General features: G+C 34.7%; 2 protein-coding genes across 2 annotated transcripts; one reads left to right on the forward strand and one right to left on the reverse strand.

Annotated features, from left to right (window-relative positions):
- Positions 1 to 9,443: 9,443 nt before the first annotated feature.
- LOC110631783 (methylsterol monooxygenase 1-1) lies at positions 9,444 to 13,805 on the reverse strand. The gene is made up of 5 exons (XM_021779743.2): positions 13,265 to 13,805; positions 12,343 to 12,665; positions 10,139 to 10,286; positions 10,016 to 10,048; positions 9,444 to 9,818 (listed from the first exon to the last, which is right to left on the reverse strand). The coding sequence occupies exons 1-5, from the start codon at positions 13,592 to 13,594 to the stop codon at positions 9,741 to 9,743; spliced, it is 912 nt and encodes a 303-aa protein (XP_021635435.1). The 5' UTR covers positions 13,595 to 13,805; the 3' UTR covers positions 9,444 to 9,740.
- An 8,396-nt stretch (positions 13,806 to 22,201) lies between these two features.
- LOC110631786 (pentatricopeptide repeat-containing protein At4g22760) lies at positions 22,202 to 24,577 on the forward strand. The gene has a single exon (XM_021779748.2). The coding sequence runs from the start codon at positions 22,359 to 22,361 to the stop codon at positions 24,087 to 24,089; it is 1,731 nt and encodes a 576-aa protein (XP_021635440.2). The 5' UTR covers positions 22,202 to 22,358; the 3' UTR covers positions 24,090 to 24,577.
- The last annotated feature ends 1,800 nt before the right edge of the window (positions 24,578 to 26,377 follow it).

Below are 26,377 nucleotides of genomic sequence, written 5' to 3' on the forward strand. Positions count from 1 at the left end.
CTAAAATATAAGGGCAAAATGGATGCAAAACTACCCTAAAATGCCTATATGAAATGAGTGTAACAGTAGATGTGCATGTGGGATATGGAGGTAGAGTTTTAAGGGGAATTCGGGTAGAACCTAGGATGGAGGAGCAAGAAGAGTTGAATTGGTATGATAATGAGTTTGAGGAAGTATTTGAGTATGGAAACCATCACTTTGATGGTAAGAGGTTTCGGCCACCAAGGGGGAGAGGTATTAGAGGTAGGAGAGGAGGAAGACAACTTAGATTTAATGACTATGGTGAGAGAGAGATGCACCATGAGAGGGTTGATGCCAATGTGGAAAGCATAAAGATGAAAAAACCTCATTTTCATGGCAAGGAGGATGGCGAAGCCTATATTGAATGGGAGAGGCAGAGTGAGATGATTTTTTAGTGCCACAATTATAGTGGAGAGAAGAAAGTTAAGTTGGCAGCAGTTGAGTTCAAGAATTATGCATTGGTTTGATGGGATCAATTACTTGCAAGGAGGAGAAGACATGGCTTGAGGGGTGTTACTACTTGGGCCAAAATGAAGGAGATCTTAAGGGAAAGGTTTGTGTCGCCACACTATGGAAGAGAGATAAAGTTGAGATTGCAGCAATTTACCCAAAGAAGTAGGAGTGTGGAGGAGTATTACAAAGCCATGCAAATTACCATGATTAAGGCTGAAGTAGAAGAGGATGAAGAGGCCACCATGGTTCGGTTCTTGAATGGGTTGAATCCCGATATTGCTTACATGGCTGACTTGTAAAATTGTAGAATGATAGAGCAAATGATGCAAGTAGCCATCAAAATAGAAGAGGAGATGAAGAGGAAGCGGGCTGCCAAAAGTAAATGGAACACTCAATCATCATACAATTCGACTTCCAATGCACCATGGAAATCGAATTGGAGTAAAACACCTGAAGTGGAAAAAGATGTGCCAAAAGTGAAGAAGGAGGAGTGGAAAGGAAAAGGGAAAATGGAAGGAACAGTAGCATAGAAAAATAAGAAGGTGGAAAATAGAGCAAGGGATGGAAAGTGCTTCAAGTGTTTGGGAAGGGGGCATTATTCCAATGAGTGTCCAAACAGGAGAGTGAAGTTTATTAGAGAAGATGGAGAATGGGAGAGTGGTGAAGAAAAGGCTGAAGATAGTGCTAGTGATGATGAGTATCTTGATGAGGGAGAGCAAGCTCCCATGGATGGTAATGTCTTTGTCACTATGCATACCTTGAGTGCATAAGTCAGTTTGGGTGATGGAGATGAGGTGCAAAGGGATAATATTTTCCATACTAGATGTTTAGTGAATGAGAAACTATATAGTGTGATTATGGATAGTAGTGGTTGCTGCAATGTTGCTAGTAGCTTATTGGTTGAGAAATTGGGGTTGCCTACCACTTTGCATCCAAAGCCATATGGTCTCCAATGACTTAATGATTGTGGGAAATTGAGAGTTACTAAACAGGTTGTAGTGCCTTTTAGCATTGAGAAGTACCATGATGAGGTAGTTTGTAATGTGGTGCCTATGGTAACTGCCCATTTATTGTTAGGCCGTCCATGGCAATTGGATAGAAGTGTGGTTCATGATGGGAAAAAGAACAAGTATACAGTTTTGAAAGATGGCCAAACCTATACCTTGCTTCCTATGTCACCATCTCAAGTGCATGAAGACCAAGTGAGGATCTTACAATCAGTTGAGGAAAATAAAGATTAGAGAGAAAATTTAAGAGAGGCCGAGCTTGATGAGACGAAAAAAGAGAGGAGAGTGAGAGCAAAAGAAGTAAAAGAAAAAGAAAAGATTGAGGGCTAAGGGCAAAAGGAGAGTAGAGAGAAGAAAATGAGTTTGTATGTGAGAGGAAAAGAAGTGAGGGGGAGACCTCTTTGTGTGCTTATGTACTGGGAGGTGAATTTATGTTTATCTGATATTGACCAAAACTTGCCTAGTGGTGCTATTTCTTTATTGCAGGAATTTGAGGATGTGTTTCCAGATTATCTTCCTTTAGGTTTGCCACCAATTCGGGAGATAGAACACCAAATTGACCTCATTTCGGGTGCTTCAATACCAAACAGACCAGCATATGGCCATAATTCTGAGGAGACAAAAGAACTACAAAGGCAAGTGGAGAAACTTTTGGCAAAGGGCTTTGTGAGTGAAAGTATGAGTCCATGTGCGGTTCCAGTGCTGTGACACCCCTTACCCATCTACAGTGTAGCCGAGCAAGTTATGCCACTCAGTGTGCTGGAGCACCAATTCATATTTTAATTACAATTTATCCCTTTTTATTCATTTATTTACAATTTTTGATAAATCCAAATTTTTCTGCAAAATTTATAGAAAATATTACAGAGTGCCAGCTGTAAATTGGAAAAACAGTTCTTCTGAACCTGTTTAAAAACACTTCCAATATAATTTTTCAAATCCCAACTCCATTATACACATTTCAAATCAATATCAAAATCTCAATACTATTCTCAAAATATTTCTGTTTATATCACCACTTGAAGCATATTCAGAAATATTTTTTAACATTTCATTTATCAACATACATTATACAGAAAATTTCAATAACATGAAATTTTATATAATTACATTATTACATAATTACAAGAGTTGATAGTTACAATCCCCAAACTAATACATAATACAAAATGCTACCCAAAATCCTAATGTCCTACCATATGCAGTGCAGATGTGAGGTGACTCTGGACCCCGGATGCAGCTCTGAAGGCTCACCCTGTTTGATGTCTGCTGGGCTCCCCAGCTAGGTCTCCAGTACCTGCGCGTGGCAAAAGCGACGCGCTAAGCAATTCTGCTTAGTGGTGACAATATAAAATAAAATAAAATATAATAAAAATAAATATACATAATGTATGTTACATTTTTTTTAGTAGACTTAATTTCTGATATTATTTGCAGTATTGTTCAATTAAAATTTGGTAAGGTTTATTATCATTGCCCGAGTAACCTATATTAGTCGACTGGACTGGATAAATGGGTAAACTGGCACTGGGTACTAAGTACCTCGGACCATCACACCATCGGTCACATTGTGTCTCCCGATGTGCAACAGAACAACTAATAAGCTGTAATAATTATCAGGGTTAAAACCCAAGTATATCAACTCAATAACATAGCCAAAGGCTATTATGTCACAGAATGGCATGGGAACCCATGAAACACAGAATGGCATGAAGCCATATGCAGTACTGTTAACAGAACCCTATTGGCATGCCAACCTATCCAAACCAATCACATTAGGCCTACTAGGGCATTTAACACTTTTAATTTATGTAATTCTTTGAAATTGAAATTTTATGGTTACTATTCATTTCATTGGTCAACCAAAATGTTGATTTTTGCATTGACAATAGATATATTGGTTTAAATATCATCAACATACCACATTTTGCATTTTAAACTTGTTGGTATTGGTTGGCAATACTATTTCTAAGCTTAATGTTAATTGTACAGAATTTTCAATTTTCATACTTTGTCTTTACTGTTCCATTAGTTATTTTTGCAGTGGGAATTTGGCAAACTGATCAACATGAAAGTTGTTCCTTATTTTGTCTAGTTATATTTCCTTTTTTAAATCACTTCATTTGGAGTTTTGTAGCTCAAGTTATGGCCTAAAAACCACAACTGGCCGGATTGAAAGTTTTTCCAGAATTTTTGGACTGACCAAATCTACAGTGTTAGAAACAGTGACTGCAACTCACCCTTTTGAATATGTTCTGGTCATAATTTGGGTTAGGTTTCTTCATGAAAGTTGTTAATCTATATCTCAACTTATTGCTGGTAAAATTTCAGGTCAATTAGACCTTTCTACACTGAGTTATAGCCAAATGACCAAACACTGTTCATTTGGTTATTTTGCCCAGGCAGACTGTAGGTCACCCGGATTAGGGAAAACTTTTAGTCAACTTGGTTTAGTTTTCTGGGCATAGTTTCTTCACCAAAGTTGTGCCATTATATGTCTAGTTTCATGTCCAATTGGCCTTGCACCAATTAGACCTCTATAATCCAAGTTATTGCTGCCTAAACCTGCTGGACTCATGTCTAATTCTGAAGGTCACCAAGGACAGCCACACCAAACCCAAATCCCACTACTCAACACACTTCATTTTTTATTTAAATAGAACCAAATGGTCACTAATTGACCATTAAAACCTATTTTCATCATCACATGGTCAAAGTCCCATTTTTCCACTTCAAACCCTAACTCAACATTTCAAACCATGCATTAGCATTGCATTTCATCAATCCACATAAAAGAGACATATTGTGGGCAGCCACACTAGCATTTTAGCTCACAAAAATCATCACCATATTACCCTAACCAAGGCTGCCAAAATTTAGGGTTTACATATAAATGGTATTCAACAATTTTTCTTTGTAATTTACACTCATTCAAAGTCCTTAACATGAATTTAAAGTAAAATTCATGGTTAGGTCACTAACCTCTATGGAGTGAGATTTTTTTACTTGCTAAAGCTCTTGTTTTCCTCTTCTTTTTGCTCCCAAAAGAATCACCAAGGTGTAAGAACACTTTTTTGTGTTGCTAGGTTAGGGTTTTGTTGGGTAGAAGTGAGTGAAAATCAAGCTTTGAAAGCTTGAAAATGGTTTGGATATAGAGGAGGTTCACGGCAAGGAAGATGAAGAGAAGAGAAATATGATTTTTTTTTCATTTTTCTAGCCCATTTATCTCTTTTAAATAAGTTTATGCCATGTGTCCACATTGGATTGGTTGGGAAAACTTTAATGACATCACTATGATGTCATAATGCCATTTTCTTTTATTTTCTCTTCATTTCTTGTCTAATTAATTTCAATTAAATTTTTAACAACATTTAATTATATTTTATTTTATATAAATTATTTATTTAACTGGACAAGTTGGCCAAAAATAATCTCTGAAGACGAAATGACTAAAAGGCCCTCCGTTTGGCTTAACGAGCCAAAATTGTCTGTACCGATTGAAAAATTTTTCTAAGCATTTCCTTGGCATTCTAATGCCATAAACCTCAATAACCCTTCTCTGGAGTCCCAATAATTATTTTATAATTTTCCCCTGGGTCTAGGGCTCCTAGTTGCGAGAACCATAACTTCTCACTTGGTTACCCATTACTAGGGCACCGGCTCATTTAACTTAGTTGTATTTTATTTCTAAAATTTTTTTCTAAATTTTTCTTATTAATATTTGAGTTAATTATGGTTCCTCACTTTAGTTTAAATATTTTTTCGGACATTCTAACTGTCCGGACCGACATTGATCACCGGAACAGTAGACTGTACGGAGTTGCAACAAGGAGGGTGTTACAAGTGCTCCTTGTACCAAAGAAAGATGGGACATTCAAAATGCGTGTAGATTACCGTGCTATCAACAAAATCACAATAAAGTATCGACATCTCATTCCTCGATTGGATGATATGCTTGATGAGTTGTTTGGTGCATGTGTGTTTACAAAGATTGACTTCAAAAGCGGTTACCATCAGATTAGAATGAAAGAGGGGAATGAATAGAAAATCACATTCAAGACAAAATATGGGTTGTATGAGTGGATGGTTATGCCATTTGGGTTAACCAATGGACCTAGTACTTTTATGAGGTTAATGAACCATGTGCTTAGACAATTCATTGGCAGATTTGTCGTAGTTTATTTTGATGACATCTTGATCTATAGCAAAAACATGGATGAGCATTTGCATCATTTGAGATATGTGTTTGATGTATTGAGATCTGAAAAACTGTATGCTAATATGAAGAAGTGTTCTTTTTGCTTAGATAGAGTTGTCTTTCTTGGTTATGTTATGAGTAGCAAAGGTGTGGAAGTAGATGAGCAAAAGGTCATAGCCATTAGGGATTGGCCAACTCCTAAAAATGCATCTGAGGTTAGGAGTTTTCATGGATTGGCTAGTTTCTATAGGAGATTTGTGCCTAATTTTAGTACTATTACTGCTCCTTTGAATGAACTTATGAAAAAGGATGTTGTGTTTGAATGGAAAAAGAAGTATGAAAATGCATTTGCTGAACTGAAAGAAAAATTATGCACTGCACCATTGTTGAGCTTACCTGATTTTGATAAAATGTTTGAAATTGAATGTAATGCTAGTGGTGTAAGTATATGTGCGATTTTGATGCAAGAGAAACGCCCTATTGCATATTTTAGTGAGAAATTGAATGGTGCTGTCTTGAATTACTCTACTTATGACAAAGAATTGTGTGCACTTGTTAGGGCCTTGGAAACTTGGCAACATTATTTGTGGCCTAAAGAGTTTGTCATACATTCTGATCATGAATCATTGAAGCATTTTAAGAATCAAAATAAGTTGAGTAAAAGGCATGCTAAATGGATTGCTTTTGTTGATTCATTTCCATATATGATTAAATATAAGCAAGGAAAGGAAAATATTATTGCTAATGCACTTTCTAGGAGGTACTCACTTTTATCTACACTTGATGTAAAGTTGCTCAGGTTTGAATTCATGAAAGATTTGTATGCTAATGATGATGACTTTGCTGGTTTGTATGATGCTTGTGAGAAGGGTGCATTTCAAAAATATTATAGACATGATGGGTACTTGTTTACTGCTCCTTTGAATGAACTTATGAAAAAGGATGTTGTGTTTGAATGGAAAAAGAAGTATGAAAATGCATTTGCTGAACTGAAAGAAAAATTATGCACTGCACCATTGTTGAGCTTTCTCTGATTTTGATAAAATGTTTGAAATTGAATGTAATGCTAGTGGTGTAAGCATAGGTGCGATTTTGATGCAAGAGAAACGCCCTATTGCATATTTTAGTGAGAAATTGAATGGTGCTGTCTTGAATTACTCTACTTATGACAAAGAATTGTGTGCACTTGTTAGGGCCTTGGAAACTTGGCAACATTATTTGTGGCCTAAAGAGTTTGTCATACATTCTGATCATGAATCATTGAAGCATTTTAAGAATCAAAATAAGTTGAGTAAAAGGCATGCTAAATGGATTGCTTTTGTTGATTCATTTCCATATATGATTAAATATAAGCAAGGAAAGGAAAATATTATTGCTAATGCACTTTCTAGGAGGTACTCACTTTTATCTACACTTGATGTAAAGTTGCTCAGGTTTGAATTCATGAAAGATTTGTATGCTAATGATGATGACTTTGCTGGTTTGTATGATGCTTGTGAGAAGGGTGCATTTCAAAAATATTATAGACATGATGGGTACTTGTTTAAAGAGACTAAACTTTGTGTGCCTAAGTGTTCTATTCGTGACTTGCTTGTGTTGGAATCGCACAGTGGAGGTTTAATAGGCCATTTTAGCGTGGCAAAAACTTTGGACATCTTGCATGAATATTTCTTTTGGCTTAAGATGAGAAAAGATGTTGAAAAATTGCATTCTAGTTGTGTGCAATGTAAAAAGACCAAGTCTAGAGTTATGCCACATGGGTTGTATACACCATTGCCTGTGCCTAAAGAACCTTGGATTGACATTTTCATGGATTTCATATTAGGGTTGCCTAGGACACAAAGAAAACATGATAGCATATTTTTTGTTGTTAATAGATTTTCTAAGATGGCACATTTCATTCCCTGCCATAAAATTGATGATGCCACTCATATTGTTGATTTGTTCTTTCGAGAGGTTGTCAAATTACATGGCACACCTAGGACGATAGTTAGTGATAGAGATGTTAAGTTCCTAAGTCACTTTTGGAAAGTCTTATGGGGTAAGTTAAGTACTAAACTTCTGTTTTCCACTACTTGTCATCCACAGACTGATGGACAAACTGAGGTAGTGAATAGGACACTAACCACTCTATTGCATGCTATGATCTAAAAGAACTTTAAATCTTGGAAAGATTGTTTGCCATTTGTTGAGTTTGCTTATAACCGTGTTGTGCATTCTCCACAGGATTTTCACCTTTTCAGCTTGTATATGGATATAATCCACTCACACCACTAGACTTGCTACCATTGCCTATTGATCATATTGATAATCTAGATGGTAAGAAAAAAAGCTGAATTGGTTAAGAAACTACATGAGCAAGCTAGGACACACATTGAAAAGAAAAATGCACAATATGCTTCTCATGCTAACAAAGGCCGCAAGGTACTTGTTTTTGAGCTAGGTGACTTGGTGTGGGTACATTTCAGGAAGGAACGGTTTCCAAACCAACGGAAACTGAAACTTCATCCAAGGTGTGATGGTCCATTCAAGGTGTTAGAGCGTATCAACAATAACGCTTACAAAATTGAACTGCCAGGTGAGTATGGCGTTAGTGTTACATTCAATATTTCTGATCTTTCTCCTTTTATTGATGCAGGGTGGAATTCGAGGACGAATTCTTTTCAAGAAGGGAGGAATGATGAGAAGACACCACCACCGGAGCCACTTCCATTGTTCAAGGATCCAATTACAAGAGCAAGGGCAAGGGAGTTGCAAAGCTTGATTAGTAGACTTTGGAGGCGCCAAGAGGATCAAATTGGGCTTGGGCTTGGGCTTGGGCTTAGGCCTTTGGAGGACAAATGGGTTAGCTTCACACAATTGAACCTTGGAGCCTAGCCTCTAGAATATTCTATTTTTGTTTCTTTATGCCATGTGATAGATTAGTTATTTGTAACTTATATAAATACTTATCTTCTACATCAAATAGGGATAGCTAAGATTAAACATTGAGAGAGTATTGATTTTCGGCTATCGCCTTCAATTATGAGAGTTTTATGATTTCTTCCTTGTTTATTGAATAGAACTTGGACTTAAGCAAATTGACCATTTGCTTATTTTATCTTTATAATCAAAGTGTTTTAGCCTAACTACTATTGTGTCTTGATTGATTATCAATTCTACCTTACTTATTGTTAAAAGATCTAATTTCATCTTTAGATGTTATGTCTCTAATTTGAATATTGAAAGTGTTCATAAAAACACCTGCGGCAGCACGAGGAGATGAACCTGTCATCCATTAAAATCCTCCTTCATTAATCCTATTCCACTTTTGCTTTTTTCTTTTTTTCAAACCATCTCCATGGTCTATGCTTGCATTTACATTACGATTTTATATATTAGTATCTTTCTTCCCTGTTCAAACAGCAAAATGTGAATAAATAAATAAAGATATAGAGACACAACATGCACAGATTCACATGTATGTTCTCTGCAGTTGACAGGGCATAACGTAAAACATTCCCCTGCATATACAGTACTCTGGCCTTTCCGCGTACATTGAATAATTAGTGTCGCGTTATTGGTGCTCAATAGCTCAACAAAGCGTAATCCTGCCAACAGCATCTTACTCGATGGTAAGAGTAAGACACTGCATCCAGGTGGGTAGCGCCTCAAAATCCCACTTCTGAAGTATTCATCTCCAGTGCATAAAGTTCGATAAACGTGTAGTATTTCCTCCAAGAATAAACGGAATGAATACATAATCTAAGTTACAAGAGGAAACATAAATTTATAGCATTTTCTATATTTGGATTTTGAACGAACGCTAAACAACAACAATTAAAATCTTAAATTCACAGACCATGATATCCCAATCCACTGAACTTCATTAACAAAACCCCAAATTCTGAAACTTAACTAAACCCCGTTAAGCTACAGAAATCACAGTTAAACTCCATCTGCAATACTAAAGGCTTCTAAATTAACCACGACTAGTACATTGATGTCAACTTGAATTTGGATATTTCCAGCAGATGTACCCTAAGATCATTGATCTGGAAAAAAGTTCTGCATTCCCACTGCTAGTCAGATTTAAGATCTTGTATAGGAAAGTATGAGCGTCCGTTCTGTTCACCGCCACTTTTCAATCCCTCTTTCAACTGAATTGGATAAGAACAGAATAATTTTACCAGGAACAAAATCATATGAAATTGAAGGCAGAAAGCATAGTCATACTAATTTAGTCAACTCCATTCAAACTATTGTTTCTGCTTATTAGAGAATGTAGGTACTCAATATCAGGTAAGCTCCAACAGTGGATTAATATTTTAATAAATGAAGAGTGCTGCAGTCTTACCTTCCCAAGTAGCTTCTTTTGATACCGATAGCCCTAATCCAAGAAGACATAACACATAGTTATTAATCAGTTGACATTATATCACAAGCGTACATAGTTTGGTTGCAAGATTTGCATGGTTACCTTGTCAGTTCCATAAATAAAGTCACAGTAGGTGAAGACTGAAGCAAAGTTGCTTTGGCTCTGTTCTCCAACATAATGATGGTAATCATGGTAATCTGCGCCACCGTAAAATGGAATATATTTTGTGGGAGTCCAAGGGAAATCATACCTGCATGACAAGACATAGAATATAACATGATCTACATACCCAATAGTTAAAACATCCGAGCATAATATACGCATCAAGGATATGAAGAGCAGCACTTGAAACATTATGCAGTATGCTACTAATCAAAATTAAAATTGATGAATAAAGGAAGGCAGTGTTTACGTATAACAGGAACTAGGAAAGATTCCAACATAGCAGTAATAGACAAAAGAAGAGACCTGTATTATAAGCAAGGTGCAAAACCAATGCACAAAATTGCCATCAGAAAAATCATATTCAAAGAAACAAATATATGCACACCCCACCTCCCAAAAAAAAAATCCAAGGTTTGGTCTAATATACTTCACATGCCCCTTCATCTTATTTTGTCATAAAGATCCCATCATTAGTAACATTTCAGTGTTAGATATCTCAACATATTTTTCCTCCCTTCTATGCAAAGGATAAGAGATTTGATATTGCATCTATTTAAATAACTTTTCATTCCCCATGTTTTACATTGACATAAAATGGGGGAAAAGAAAAGAAAAAAAATTACCATCACCTCCCAGCAGCAAATCACCTACTTCAACCTGAACTAAGATATCCTTTTATTATGGAACATAGTTCTTCCAATGCGTATAACTTTAAGAATCCCACCCACCACGATGGAGACATCATCTGACCACCTATCCATGTGCAAATGACTCTTATAAATAAAACTCTCAGCTCCTTGGGGAACTCTCTTTGAACAATTTTAACCCCTATTGCACAAAGAAATGAACAAATAGATGTAGGTTTCCATCCATCGAGAAACCGGATTCAACATTCTGTCTGATGTGACCATGCAACAAACCTCTTTATCCTTCAAGCAGCAGTAATCAATGAAGATTCCAAATTTCTTCTAGCTATAACATCTAACTAATAAGTTTAGACTAGAAGGTGGAAAGGCACCAAAGACTACATAAGGCCATACCAAGTTAAAACTCGACCAAAACAGGACTGATTAGATCGCCCTTCCAAACCAATCACATGCTAAAGGAAACATACTCGACAATAACAACAAATGGGCAAAGAACATTACCAACAATGATAACAAAGTTACAAAAGAAACCAGAAACCCCCAAAACCATGTCAAAATGTGTGATTCATGTTTTCTGAAAATCATTCTTATTTATTAGTCAATGTTTCTAACTCTTCTTCATGGTTGGAATCCTATCCAAGGATTGAGAAAAATGTGATATGGGAAAGCTAAAAAGAAAGCAACCGTACAGAAAATACAACAGTAACATATGGCCAAGTGGTCAAGCTTCAAGTCACTTGATCTCAGAGTGCTGTGACTCATGAGTGACAAGCCCTATCAAAGGCTAGAATAACTAATTTGGCCACCTATCAAAGGCTGGAATAACTAATTTGGCCATATCTCTTTTTCACACCTTCTTCTTGTTACTTAGCAGGGTTGCACTAGGAGCCGTGGAGTTCTACAAATTTTGAGAAAAGCTGGAAAAATAAAATCTAGGAGGTGATATTATTGATAATATATAATAAATTAACAAGTAGAAACAAATATACAATCACATTTGCACTTTTGAACAGGTGAGAGCTCAGCATTTGACCGTAAGAGAACTGAAATGCATCATGTAATCACACTAATTTTCTAATTTGCCTTATAATCGAGAAGGAAAAAGAATATCGTACTTCATAAAGAGCTGAGGCTTGCTTTGAAGCTTTACCAGAAAACAATCACTATTTGCAAGTTGCAAAGTCTTTAATCCTAATTTTATTATTTGGTTATGTAGAAAAGTTTATCAATTGTTTGTTTAGAAAGCAACAGCGACAAAATATCAGAAACAAATTATAACTAATTAAGAAAGAGAATAAAAAAGCAAAAGTAATACTGATCCTAGTCCTAATCAACAAAAAGAATGACGCTACTGAAGATAATTGAAATCTCCTAGTACTTTACCAAAAATCTATAATAAAAGAAAAACGAAATTCAAAAGTTGGCATCATTTTGTCACAATCCACTAAAGCAGAAAAGGGCTCTTAACAAACATTTAAAGCTTAGCATGCGTACCCGCTATGTGTCTCAATTGCCTCGATCTGCCGTAAAGCAATCCACGACCAAAATGTGATCATGTGCCCAGGAACCATTGCTGGCCCCAGGAAAGATGGAATTCCCAGGATCAAAATTTCAGCCCAGTGTGCATATGGAGCAGCAAAACCAATGGGAGCAGCATATTCATGGTGTACACGGTGAATTTTCTCATAGCCCCATTTCCCATGCAGAAACCTGTGGATCCAATAATTGGTATAGTCCTCCACCACGAAATACACCAGCAACTGTAGAAAAATTTCCCATCCGGAGGGCAGTGGCAAACTTGTCCGAATACCAATCATCTACGAATACAAGAATTAAACCCACAAATTGTAATTTGCAATGAAGTCGACAAATATCATTTTGTGAGCACAGGTTTGGCTATAAATAAATTTCCATTTAAAACGCAATAATTATCATATTAGAGAAACAGACTTTTGAAATTATTACACAATAAATACTAGCAGCTGCTTAAAAGGCCAAAAAAAGGGAAAGAAAAACCCGCATAATATTCTATATCTCCATAAACATAATTGCAGCACGAACTAATGGATACTGAAATAAACAACATGAACAATGCATTTTCCACCAAAATTCTATATAACAAACCTCAGAACAGAAGCTCCAAAATCCCTTCATGCTTGTGTCAAAGAAAATGAGGAATTAGAGATTTTAAGCCAACAAAATTCTCCGCAAGTAAATTAACATCAGCAATGCAAAATATCACACAAATCAATAATTCCATGCGGACATTAAAAAAAACTGCCAAAACAAACAAATCCCATTCCATGGAAACCATTACAAAAACAAGATGGTAACTACAAATCAAACTTGTAACCATTTCAAATCAAACAAATCTCACTAAATCTGTAAATAAACAACGACAATTGCCCAATCTCACCTTGATAGAAGGATAGGAGAGCAATTGCAAGGGACCCACAACCAGAAAAAACATGCGCATAACATCTTTGTAGCATTTGACCATCTCGGAGAAGGACAGCTTAACCTTGGGCTGAATCTTACACTTGTCGAGCCCAGCAGATCGCAGGAGCTCGGCGAAAACGAGAGGCAGAGGCACAATAGAAAAGATTAAAAACAGGAAGAGAATGTTGTGGCAGTAAAGTAAGTAATCGGACTTGTTTGCGGAGTAATTGAACCACAATGTCTCAGCGAAGGTGAGGTTCCGGCCAAGAGCGGCCGCCGCCTCATCAAGAGAGTTGTACGGCAGCATTGGCGGTGGCGGTGGGAGTGGAGTAATCTGGGTTTTGGGAAGGGGTGACGCGGAGTAACGTAAGTGTTAGTTAAAACTTAAAACATGCAGAAAGCTCGGAACGCACTTGACGAAACAAACAATGGAGGAGTCATTTTATATCTCGTGATTAGAGAGGACAACTACAAGGCTCGGAGCTAGGCTTGCAATGCCACATTTGCCGGTGCATGACACTTGGATCTCGCCTGTCCTTTCCAATTTTTCCAATTATTAAATTTCATGGGTAAATAATTTTTTTATATAATTGATTACTATTGATAAAATTTTATAATATTAAATATGATTCCAACATTATTAAATTAAAATTTTATTAATTAAATAAATAATATTTTTAAAGTTATTATTGTGTTATATTTATTTTTTTATAATTAATTTTAATTAAAATTTAAATTTAATATTAATTTTAAAAATAATTTTGATACTGTTAAATTAAAATTTATTGGTATATTATATTTATTTCAACAACTTTAATTATTTTTAACATCTGCCGCATATAGTATTCGTTGTTAATATTTGTGATTTAATTTTTTTTTATATATAATTTTAAAATAATTTTTATGCTAATTAATTAATAAATTTTAAAATATTCTAAGAATTTGTTTCTTTATTTTTTTAGAATTAGTTCCTCTTTGATTTAAGAATTTGTTTCTTTATTTTTTAAGAATTAATTTTTCCCATAAATTGATATTTTTTATTATTTTAAACAACTAAATTTTCTAGTTCTACATGTATAATCTAAGAAATTTATAATAGTAAATTGACCCTAAAGTGGTTGTCTATTGTACGCTAAAAGTAGTTACTTTCAAATTCTATTTGATCATAGCAATTGATCCGTTTTTCAATAAAGTAAAGAAATAACCTAGATAGAAATTATCTCAATATTGAAGTAATTGTGATTCATGTTTATGAATCATTGAGAAGATATATAAATCATCATTCAAATTAAATAATTTAAAACACACATACACCCGTGTGTCTTAATAATATATATACATATAGGAACTGATTCTTTATACAGCTCTCTTAATTCTAATACCTACCAGTGAGATCAACTCGAGTAAGACTTTCTCTTAATAATCTAAATGCAGGGTCTACAAGATCATCTCAAAGCCGTACTCACACCAACTTAAGCTCCAACCGCGACTACCCATCCTACCCATATCCATAATCACACCACACATACACCGACACATGCACACAACTCTAAATTACCTTAAGGCAACATTCACAATAATTTAATCAAATAAAAATGCAATACAAGGTGTGCCCAGTATTTAACTATATAAATATATTTATAAGTAAATGCATGAGCATGCTATGAATATATAATAATATTGAAATTATAAATAAAATCAATATCTACTTACAGATTATCCAAATGTCACTGGACGGCTGAGAAGATGAGGAAAATTAACTCGGATCACCTAAATAATCATATTTAAAAAATTTATCAATATTAACTCAAAACAAAGCCGAAGCCCTCACGGTTTTAAAACGCGTTACTAGGGGTTACGAACCACCAACTTATAAACCCAGCATGTCTCCCGTGTTTTGCTAATGTGGGATTTGCCTAGGGTGTTACAATCCACCCCCTTATGGGACTCAGCGTCCTCGCTGAGGTTTGCCCCACCATTGCTCAAGGTTGCACACGGAGCAGCTCTGATACCACAAATGTAATGGCCCAGCCCACTAGTGATATTGTCCGCTCTAGGCCGAAGCCCTCACGATTTTAAAACGCGTCAATAGGGGTTACGAACCACCAACTTATAAACTCAGTATCTCTCCCGTGTTTTGCCGATGTGGGATTTGCCTAGGGTGTTACTCTGGAAATCTAACAGGATTTTCCTTGCATCTAAGACCTACCCAACCTACAAAATAACTCAACTAACACTACTAAATTCAAAAGGTCTCAGGCCCATAATACAACAATTGCACAATACCTTTCCTGAGCCTGCCAAACTAGTTAATTCCCGCATAAAATAATTATTTAAAAATTGAGGACATTACAGCTTAGCTGGGGTTTAGGTTCTTCGGGCAGAGGTAGCGGCATTTCTTCATTTATAGCTAAATTCTTATTTTGGGTTAACTAGAAATTAGGGTTGGTGCTATTGGGCTTCATTCCTTGTTTTTGGTTTTGGCTTAGGCAACCTTTTAGGTCCCTTTTAATTGTTCAAACCTTAGTTTTAGTTTAAGCTTGTATTGTGAATCTTAGTGTTTGTTTGGCATTGAGTTGATAAGCCAAAACTATTTTTTAAAATAAAAGTAGCATTTTAGATGCTATTAAAAAAAATAGTTTGATAAAAATTATTTTGTTGTTTTAGTGTTCTTATAACTAAAATTTATCAAATTTAATTTTAAACTATTTTTTAATACTCTCTAACTAGTATATTTAAAAAATTGATTTTCTCAACAGCAATTTGAACGATAATGTCAAACAAGTCCTTAGTATGTTAGGTTTGAGGTGGGTATGCCCCTATTTTTAGTTGGTCTTTCTAATATTGTAATGAGCCTTAGACCTCTTTATTCCATCAATAAATTTTATTTTTGATAAAAAAAATAATAAAATATATGATAAATAAAATCTCAATAAAATGTTACACAAAAGTTAATATTAATTTTGTCAATCTCATTATTCATCCCTTCTTCATACGCATACTAAAGTGATAAAAACAATTCTGAAACGTATATTTAAATTAATACTAAAATTAACTATCCGTAAATGAATTAAAATTCAGTTCCTTTGTATACGAACAACAAAACATAATTAACAGCTCACTCACGCATAACCAACGAAGATGGGCATAACGTGCATGGATAAAGCACCGTGTCAAGAAACGTGTAGAACTTTCAAGCTTGAAAGAATTTAAAAGAAAAAAAAATGGATCATGTAAAAGAACTGAGAAATTTTAGAATAAGAATTCTGATGTTTATTGCTTCAGAAATCAAAGATATATATAAAAAATTACGGCTAACAAATCGGTTCCTAATCAAGCTAAACTACTAAAATTATATCAGAATCATACAACAAAAGGTAAGAATATATATGCACACAAAAATTCCTAAACAAATGCCCTAAATAAATGCAAAATAAGTGGCAGCTAACAGCTGCCTTTTCAATACCCCCCTCAAGTTGGAGCATGGAGATCTCGAATTCCCAACTTGCGAAGAAGAAAGTCAAACTGATCCTTTCCCAACGCGTTTGTGAAGATATCCGCAGGTTGCATTGAACTACGTACATAATCTATTCGAATGTTACCATTCAATATCTCATCACGGATAAAATGACAGTCCACTTCAATATGCTTAGTACGTTCATGATAAACAGGATTAGCAGCTATATGCAGAGCTGCCTGACTATCACAATACAAATTCATAGGGTCAGTATGCGCCGCACCAAGAGAATTCAATAATCCTTTCAACCATTTAAGTTCACAAGTTGTAGTACTCATAGACCGATATTCAGCTTCAGCGGATGAGCGAGACACTGTCTGTTGCTTTTTAGTCTTCCACGAGATAGGGAATTCACCCAAAAGAACAAAATAACCGGTCAAAGACCGTCTCGTCAAAGGACAGCTAGCCCAATCAGAATCATAGTAAGCAGATAATTTGATATCACAATTGGCATGCAGTAGTATACCCTGACTTGGATTTCCTTTCAAATAATGCACAACTCTAACAGCTGCCTCCCAATGAGCTTTCTTCGATTGTTGCATGAACTGAGCAAGAATATGCACACAATAAGACAACTCGGGCTGAGTTATTGTTAGATAAATAAGCCGTCCCACCAGACGCCTATCTTGAAAGTGGTCATCCATATCATCACTCTGTAGGGCCGACTTGTGATTTTGTTCAAGAGGAGTTTTAGCCGCTTGCAACTTGAGAATCCAATTTCTGAAATTACATCCAACGCATACTTACGTTGACACAAGAAAATACCATTCGAGTTTCTGGCTACTTCAATCCCTAAGAAAAATTTCAGCTTCCCCAAGTCTTTCATATGAAAGCAACGACTCAAACAGTTCTTAAATTTTTGTACAGCGGAAACATCATTGCTGGAGATAATAAGGTCATCCACATAAATAAGCACATTCAATTGAACAGTCCCAGCTCGAAAAATGAACAAAGAGTAATCTGAATATGATTGCTGAAATCCATAAGCTTTCAGAGATGCAGCTAATTTCACAAACCAACATCTAGGTGCTTGCTGCAAACCGTATAGAGATTTCCGGAGTTTACAAACGTTCCCTGGTGATTGAGAAGCAAATCCAGGCTGCATCTTCATGTAAACCTCTTCCTTCAAATCACCGTGTAAGAAAGCATTTTGGACATCCATCTGATGGAGTTCCCAATTCTTACTGACATAGCGGCAAGAAAGGTGCGCACAGTAACCATTTTTGCTGTAGGAGCAAAAGTCTCTTAATAATCTATGCCTTCAACTTGATTATTTCCCAATATCACTAATCGCACCTTGTATCGTTCAACACTTCCATCAGAATTGTATTTAATTTTATATATCCACTTGCTTCCTATTGCTTTCTTCCCAAATGGCAGATTTTCAACTGTCCATGTACCATTATCCTCCAAAGCCTGTATTTCTTTTCTCATAGCCGCTCTCCACCGTTCATCCTTAACTGCTTCTGCATAAGAGCTTGGTTCATGTCCTGTAGTAATGGCTGCCAAAAAACATCGGTGTTGTGCAGAGAATTTATCATAACCCACATAATGTGCTATAGAGTAAGTCGTACATGAGGAATCAGATTGGGAAGGTGAGCATACTGAGGGGCTTGTTTTGATGGCGTTTGTCACATAATCCTTCAAACGAACACTAGGTTGCTTGGCCCTTTGTCCCCTACCTAGTTGCTCTTCAACAACTTCACCTCTATCCACTCCCTCACTGTTTTCATAGATCAATTCTTCTCGTTTTAGGATTCACCTCACTTTCTCTACCCACACTTTCATCGTGCTCCTCCCTTGCTACGTCCTACTCCATTGCCACGCTTTTGACCACCTCCTCGTCCAGCAGAAGTTCTATGTGGTCTATTACCCCATCATTCTGGATAACCTATCAGCTGGAAATAACTTTCAGCATCATATCCCTCTCGGTTGCAATTAGAACAAATTGAGGATTTGTCTTTATCCCCCCATGAATTTCGACTTCCTGCTCGAATTGCAAAACTCATAGGATTGCCTCTTTCTTCCTTGGTTCATGTCATAGTTCGCACCCGCTCTTGTTGAACAACCATAGCATAGGCACGATTCAAATTAGGCAAAGGTTCAATGCTCAAAATATTAGAGCGCACTGTTCTGTATCCTTCTTCATCCAAGCCCATCAAAAACTGATGAACTCTCTCTTCTTCACGTTTTCTTTCCAATTCAATGGTAAGATTGCATCTACAGCCTACACAGATACACACTGGTATCTGATCATAGTTGTTTATTTCATCCCATAACGTTTTGAGTCTTTTGAAATAGGACACGATCAATTGACCTTGCTGCCTACAATTCGCCAGATCCGATCTCAGTTGCTGCATCCGTGGACCATTCCCAATCGAGAACCTCTGTTTAATATCCTGCCACAGATCCTTTACGTTCTCCATGTGAGAGATGGTCGAGCGAAGCGTCGGTTCAATGGTGTTAAACACCCAAGAAACCAACATAGAGTTAACCGTCCATCAATCTTCGAGTTCCAGTGAGTCATCTCCTGGTTGCTTAACAGATCCATCAATAAAACCAAATTTCTTTTTGGCCCGCAATGCAGTCCTCATAGCTCGCGCCCATTCTTCGTAATTCTCGCCCTTCAACTGAACTTGGGTAATCAAGTTACCTGAGTTGTCATTCGAATTCAGTGTGTAAGAACTAGAAGTTTTCTTCCCTGATCCAGAACTCTCATTTTTCTTTTCATCAGCCATGGCTCTGATATCATGTAAAAAAACTAAGAAATTTTGGAATAAGAATTCTGATGTTTATTGCCTCAGAAATCAAAGATATAAATAAAAAATTACAGCTAACAAATCGATTCCTAATCAAGCTAAACTACCAAAATTGTATCAGAATCATATAACAAAAGGTAAGAACAGATATGCACACAAAAATTCCTAAATAAATACCCTAAATAAACGCAAAATAAGTGACAGTTAACAGCTGCCTTTCCAATAGATCACAAATAAATAAAATATTTATGTAATTTATCTCCTCACTTAAATTACATCAATATACATATTATTTTTTTTATTATTGATCAAATTATATAAATGTACTTAAAGAGATATAAATCAAAATGGATGTGAAAATTAAAGTTGGGATGAAAATGGAAACAAATTGATGATCTGTCCCAACCCAACCCGACCCCATAAGGCAAAGGGAAAAGATGGATAAGGCCGCGGCTGCCTGTATTCAGATGATTGCTTTATGAGTCAATTGCAACTTTCAAGGCCAAATAATTGCCTGCAATTTAATTGATCAAAATTATGAGGAAAAATTTTTAAAAATCTTACTTTTAAAAACTTGGAATTGTACTAAACACACATTCTAAATTTTAAAATTAAAAAAAAAAAATCTCTAATTAATTTATAAAACTTTGGCTCAACCAAAAGATTTAGACTATTTTTGCAATCATAATTTTATAGACTGTATTTTATATAAAAGGAAAAAGAGAAGTAAATTCATGGTTTACAGCTAGTTCTACACAAATCCAAATCTCAACTTCTTTTAAAAAAGGATCCATAAAATCAGAAGGAGAGAAAGAAATTATGGAACTAAACCCTTGATGTTGATGGTGTGAAAGTTACTCCTTGTGCTGATGATGATCCTTAAGAACCTTTCACTTTTCAGTTTTGATTATCAACCCAAACTTTGACTACTGTTTGGCTCCCATTAGGAAATGAAAATTATTAGAAATAAATTAAAAAAAAAAGTTTATTAAGTGCATGATATTCGTGACGTTACAAAGTGAATTTCTACAAGAAGAGTATAAGTTGCCTGATCAGCTACCATTATAAGTTGCCGTCAAGCTTTGAAAGTCCCTTTTTCGTCTTCACACGCTTCCTTTCCATTGCTTTCACATGTGTTTATATGACTTCGCTTGACTTGGCCTAGATTTGTGTCCCCATTTTCTTAATCCTCTTATTAAAAAACAAAAACCATATATGTAATTATCTCTACTCCTTATACAAATGATTATAATTATAAAAAAAAAAATCTCACTTAAAAAATTAGAATGGAAAACAGAATTAAACTGTAGTTCTTCATGCTCTCAATATTACAGAAAGGATGAACAAGTGGGCAGTGTTGCATTATCATTTCAATGATCCTTTTTGACTAAATAGTTGGTGTATTTTCACTTTTCAACCTCAATCTTCTTTTTACTATAGTAAAGTCCCATCAACAAAAGGGTTCGCAAAAGAAGAAATTTGGTCCCATTGACAAACCACAGAATCGTGGTTTAAGCTGATAATGGACTGTGAAAAAATGGAATTATTGATAATATTATTAGAAAAAGACAATTAAGAAGCAAGACTAGCATGATAACAAGTTGTAAATTTCTCTTCATCATTACAATTGTTTCACGCTAAATAATTTTGGATTTTGGATTGAGATCATACTGCATAAGCACGATGGGCTAATAAGAAAATAAAAATCTAAGATAATAATGAAAGAAAGTAAGATCAAAAGATTTATAAGTCTTGGACATTAACATAGACGTTATTATTGTTGTTTAGCTTACTATGCTTTATATATGTGTGTGAGAGATTTTTCTGATTAGTAATTGTCATTGGATACCTTTCACTTTCAGCTAGCCCTTTAGCATTATAGTTCCTAATCTTGGGTGTATTATTATACCTATGCTAAGAATGAAATAAAAAGCTGGAGCAGTGACTTTAAGGCATCTTCCACAATTTGTTCTTTTTCAGTAAAAACATGATTCATTCACATCATACCAAAGCTTTAAAGAAGGAATTACGAATCAAAACTCATTTCTTGTGGTGGGGTTTCTCTTCTCTTCTCATCTCTTGATTGTGGGGGTGATGATGATTATGATAGTGATGTGTGCAAATGATTTGGCGTGTAGACTTCTGTGGATTGTGATTGCAGTGCGAAGTTGGAGTCTCCCATAGTCCCACCACTCATATATCTTTTACCACATACTTGTCCGTCTATTATAAGATGCCATTGACCACAATTGTGAAAACTGACTTAACTAGCATGCCAGATGAGAATTAATGCATCCAAATCATTGTTTATAATCTTCGTGTTTGTTCTTAAGTTGCTTCAAAATTAGGAGAATGATTGTCTCTTTCTCGTTTATTTGCATGCAATACAGCTTCTTTAATTATCATTAGCACTCGAGGTCATTGGATTTTTTATAGCTAATATTCGCTAAATCTCTTTAAAAAATACCCAAAATGAGCTTTTAAATGTGGCCTATTAAATCTCTTAATTTACAGCTCCTTTAAATTGATGTGGCCTCGAGGATCCTTAACTGCTGGGCTTTTTGGTTGCTGATGTGGCCTCGAGGATCCTTAACTGCTGGGCTTTTTGGTTGCTAATGTGGCCTAATTTACGAATAGGTAGGCCTTACCGCTTTAGTCATAAATGGTTTAAAGAGGCCCACGCTTGCCTGACAACTTAGTCATCAGACGATCTGTCGTTTACCTTTCACTCAGAACCCAGAACTTGAGAAGGGAGAAGCATCCTTGTAACTAGTCATTTCAAGCTTGCAATTGGGATGCTGGTTGCTACAGTAACAGCCTTATTGAACAGCTGCCCGACTGCTAAGCAGGCAAAGCAAATCCATGCACAGATTATTGTTTGTGCTCTTAATAATCTTGAGCCTCTCTTGGTTCGACAAATCCTTCTCTCTGCTTCCACTTATTCTACAACTGTTGCTCAATATGTCCTCAAAATCCTTTACCATTTGCATTGTCCAGACGCCTTCTCATGGGGTTTCACTGTTAGATATTTCTCCCAGCAAGCCCAATTCAAGGAAGCCTTGTCCCTCTACTTTCAAATGTTTAAACAAGGACTTTGTCCAAGCACATTTGCTATATCGTCCGCTTTAAGGGCAAGTGCTAGGATTGTATGTAGGACTGAAGGAATATTAATTCATGCGCAAAGTTTTAAATATGGTTTCTGTGGTTGTGTTTATGTACAAACTGCCCTCGTAGATTTATATTCAAAATTGGGTGATATGAACACAGCACTGAAGGTATTTGATGAGATGCTGGTGAAGAATGTGGTTTCATGGAATTCAATTTTATCTGGGTATTTGAAATTAGGGCATTTAGCAGAGGCTCAGCGTGTGTTTAACCAGATACCAAGGAAAGATGTTGTGTCCTGGAATTCAATGTTAACAGGATGTGCAAAAAGTGGAGATATGGACCAGGCTTGCCTTTTGTTTGAACAGATGCCAGAGAGAAATTATGCTTCTTGGAATGCAATGATTAGTGGGTATGTGGACTGTGGGAAGATAGAATCAGCACAAAAGCTTTTTGCTGAAATGCCCCAAAGAAATAACGTTTCCTGGATTACAATGATTGCTGGGTACTCCAAATTCGGTTTTGTTGAATCTGCTTGGGAACTATTTAATCAGATGCCTGAAAAGGATCTTATCTCGTTTAATGCCATGATATCTTGCTTTGCTCAAAATAACCGGCCAACAGAGGCCCTTAAATTGTTCAATGAGATGCTTAAAGCTGATGTAAATATTCAACCAGATGAGATGACTTTAGTGAGTGTTGTGTCAGCTTGTTCACAACTGGGGGACGTGAGGTATGGATCATGGATCGAGTCATATATAAAAAATTTTGGAATCGAATTTGATGATCATTTAGTCACTGCTTTAATTAACCTTTATGCAAAGTGTGGGAACATTGGTAAGGCGTATGAGCTATTTGATGGCCTTAAGAAAAAGGATGTGGTTGCTTACAGTGCAATGATCTTGGCATGTGGCATAAATGGGAAGGTTTATGATGCGGTTAACTTGTTTACTGCAATGGTGGATGCTCAAATCGAACCAAATTTAGCCACATTTAGTGGACTGTTGACTGCATATAACCATGCTGGTTTGGTTGAAGAGGGCTACCAGTGCTTTAACTCCATGATGGAACACCAGCTTGTCCCTTTACTTGATCATTATGCAATCATGGTTGATCTTTTAGGGAGGGCAGGAAGATTACAAGAGGCATATGAGCTTATAGAGAGTATGCCAATGCGGCCTTGTGCTGAGGTTTGGGGAGCTTTACTGCTTGCCTGCGAGGTACATAGCAATGTTGACTTTGGAGAGATTGCAGCTAAGCATTGCTTTGAGTTGGAGCCTACTACAACTGGTTATTATTCTCTTCTTGCAAACATTTATGCCTCTGTTGGGAGGTGGGATGATGCTAGGAAACTGAGAGAGGTGATTAAAGACAAGAAATTGGCCAAGATACCAGGGCGTAGTTGGACAGAAATAACTTAATTCTTTCACATTAGGACAACCATATGCGCTCCAAGAGCTTGAACATCACGGACTTCAACTTGGTTTTGCTTGTAAAATCTATACGAAACTTCGAGTTGGCATGTCTCTTGGCCAGTCACCAGAAAGGCATAGTGGGACCAAGACTGAGGATAAATATGTCAAGCAGAAAATGAATATATTCATTCCCTCTCTCATTGTCCGAACTCAAAATGGTTGCAGTGTTCTTATCAGCGGATCATACTCCATTTTTGGTGCAAATTCCATAGTTTGCATACTTAGTATGGTGCAAGCACCTGCCATCAATACCAGAAAAATATATACATGTACTAAAGCACTTTTTCACTGATTTCTTCTTATCAGAAGCTTGTAACCTGCATCCCATAACTAATATTTACATTCTATTTATTTGTGAAGTGCAATGAATTATACTATTAATACTATTTGCGCTGAATATATATTTCTTGCCAAGAAGGGAAATCATATTGTAACCTTCTTTTGTTTGTCTTTGGAAAATCATATCGTAACCTTCTTTTGTTTGTCTTTTGAAGAAGTTTGTCCCTTGCGTATCTTGAAAGGTTACTCAGAAGGAACGAAGTTTGGTTTTCAGTAGCTTAGAAGGGATTACCTTCCTTATTTTTAATTCTAAAGGAGGCCTGCTTAGACAATTGACTTTTGCATCGTCACAAGATACATACTCGAACTTTAATTTGCAAACAGATATCCATGAAACGAGTCGTTCCTTTCGTAGAGACTTACTGCCGTATCATGCGACATGGCATCTACCATGATTTGAAATAAAAATTATTTCAATTTGACATTGATATATATTAATTGTTATAATTTCTATTCAAGTATTATTTAATAATGGAAGAGCTGTTAAAGAGCAGAGCTAATGAAATATATATATATTTTTTAAATTTTAGGGAAATGAAATATTTATTCTCATTTTTAATGTATTAAACTATTTTTATTGGCGAGTCCAAATTGACATTAGTAGTGTCAATTTAATTCATTACATCATCTATGATGGAGAAGAGGGTCAACTATCTAATTCAACATATCATTATGATATTAGAATATATTTGAGCCTATTAAAATATATGAAATTATTTATTAGAATGGAATTACAGAAGAAGATAGGTTACTCCTCTTTAACAAACTCTAAGATTTTTTTTTATTATTATTAATATGATAATTATATATTAAAAAAATATTTTATTTTTAAAATGACATCATTATTTAGAATATATAAAAAAACACGGATACAGTTTTAATTTATCAACAATTAACATTTTTAGTGCAATTCTTTTTTCTCTCATTTTTTTTTAATTTTTTTGCTTATTTAAAAATTTCATCATTTATTGCATTTAAGTAAACAAAGATATTATTAATATATATCCTCTTATCATTATATTTTATATATTAAAATAAAGTAATAAATTTTGATAATTAATTAAAATTGACCACAAAAGAAAAAGTCATAGAAAAATAAAATTATCATTTTAAATTTCAAATTGATATTCATCAATATTTTTGAAAATGAAAAATTTTAAAAAGTAAACTTCTATTTATTTTAGTTAAATTTTATAAAATATTAAATTTTTTAACAAAAATGAATTCTTGATTTTTTATTTAATTTTTACAAAATAAACTAAATTTTTTTAAGAAAAAGAAAGCAACAACTTTTATAAAAATAATTTTCGATTTTAATTAATTTTTTATAAAATTTTATAAATAATTATAATAAAATACTTAATTAAATAGAATTTAATTACAAATCAAATTAAAAAATTTTAATTTATATAAAATTTAAAATTAATTTAAATAATAAAAATTTAAAATAAATTAATATTTAATAGCCAATTAAATTTTATCTTTTATTGTCATATTAATAAATTATTTTTAGCAAAGGCAGTATTCTCCTCTTTTCTCACATTTATATTTAGAGTAAATTATAAATTATAAATAAGTAAATATATTGTAAATTATAGATAGATTAATAATTTTTTTATTTTTTATTTATTAATTTTTTATTTTAATTAATTACTTTTTATAAAATTTTATATTTAATTAAAATTAAATAAAAATAAAAATAAAAATTTTAAATTTATATAAATTTTAAAATTAAAATTTTTAAATTATACAAATTTTAAAATTAATTTAAATAATAAAAATATAATTATAATTAATTTTAAAAATAAATAATAATATAAATAAAGTAAATATTTCTCTCTCCTTATATTTATATTTATATTATAATATAAATTGTTAAAGATGAAATTAAAATC

This window comes from Hevea brasiliensis, chromosome 16, assembly GCF_030052815.1.
Source record: "Hevea brasiliensis isolate MT/VB/25A 57/8 chromosome 16, ASM3005281v1, whole genome shotgun sequence".
Lineage (NCBI taxonomy): Eukaryota > Viridiplantae > Streptophyta > Magnoliopsida > Malpighiales > Euphorbiaceae > Hevea > Hevea brasiliensis.

What these genes read in the sequence shown, in the direction of transcription:
- LOC110631783 (XM_021779743.2), bottom strand. Translation starts at nt 13,594, where the DNA reads ATGCTGCCGTACAACTCTCTTGATGAGGCGGCGGCCGCTCTTGGCCGG. An exon ending in GCAATTGAGACACATAGCGG is followed by an intron (nt 10,287 to 12,342) that starts GTACGCATGCTA and finishes CTTGTCATGCAG; the next exon opens with GTATGATTTCCCTTGGACTC. An exon ending in TTATTTATGGAACTGACAAG is followed by an intron (nt 10,049 to 10,138) that starts GTAACCATGCAA and finishes TTCTTGGATTAG; the next exon opens with GGCTATCGGTATCAAAAGAA.
- LOC110631786 (XM_021779748.2), top strand. Translation starts at nt 22,359, where the DNA reads ATGCTGGTTGCTACAGTAACAGCCTTATTGAACAGCTGCCCGACTGCT.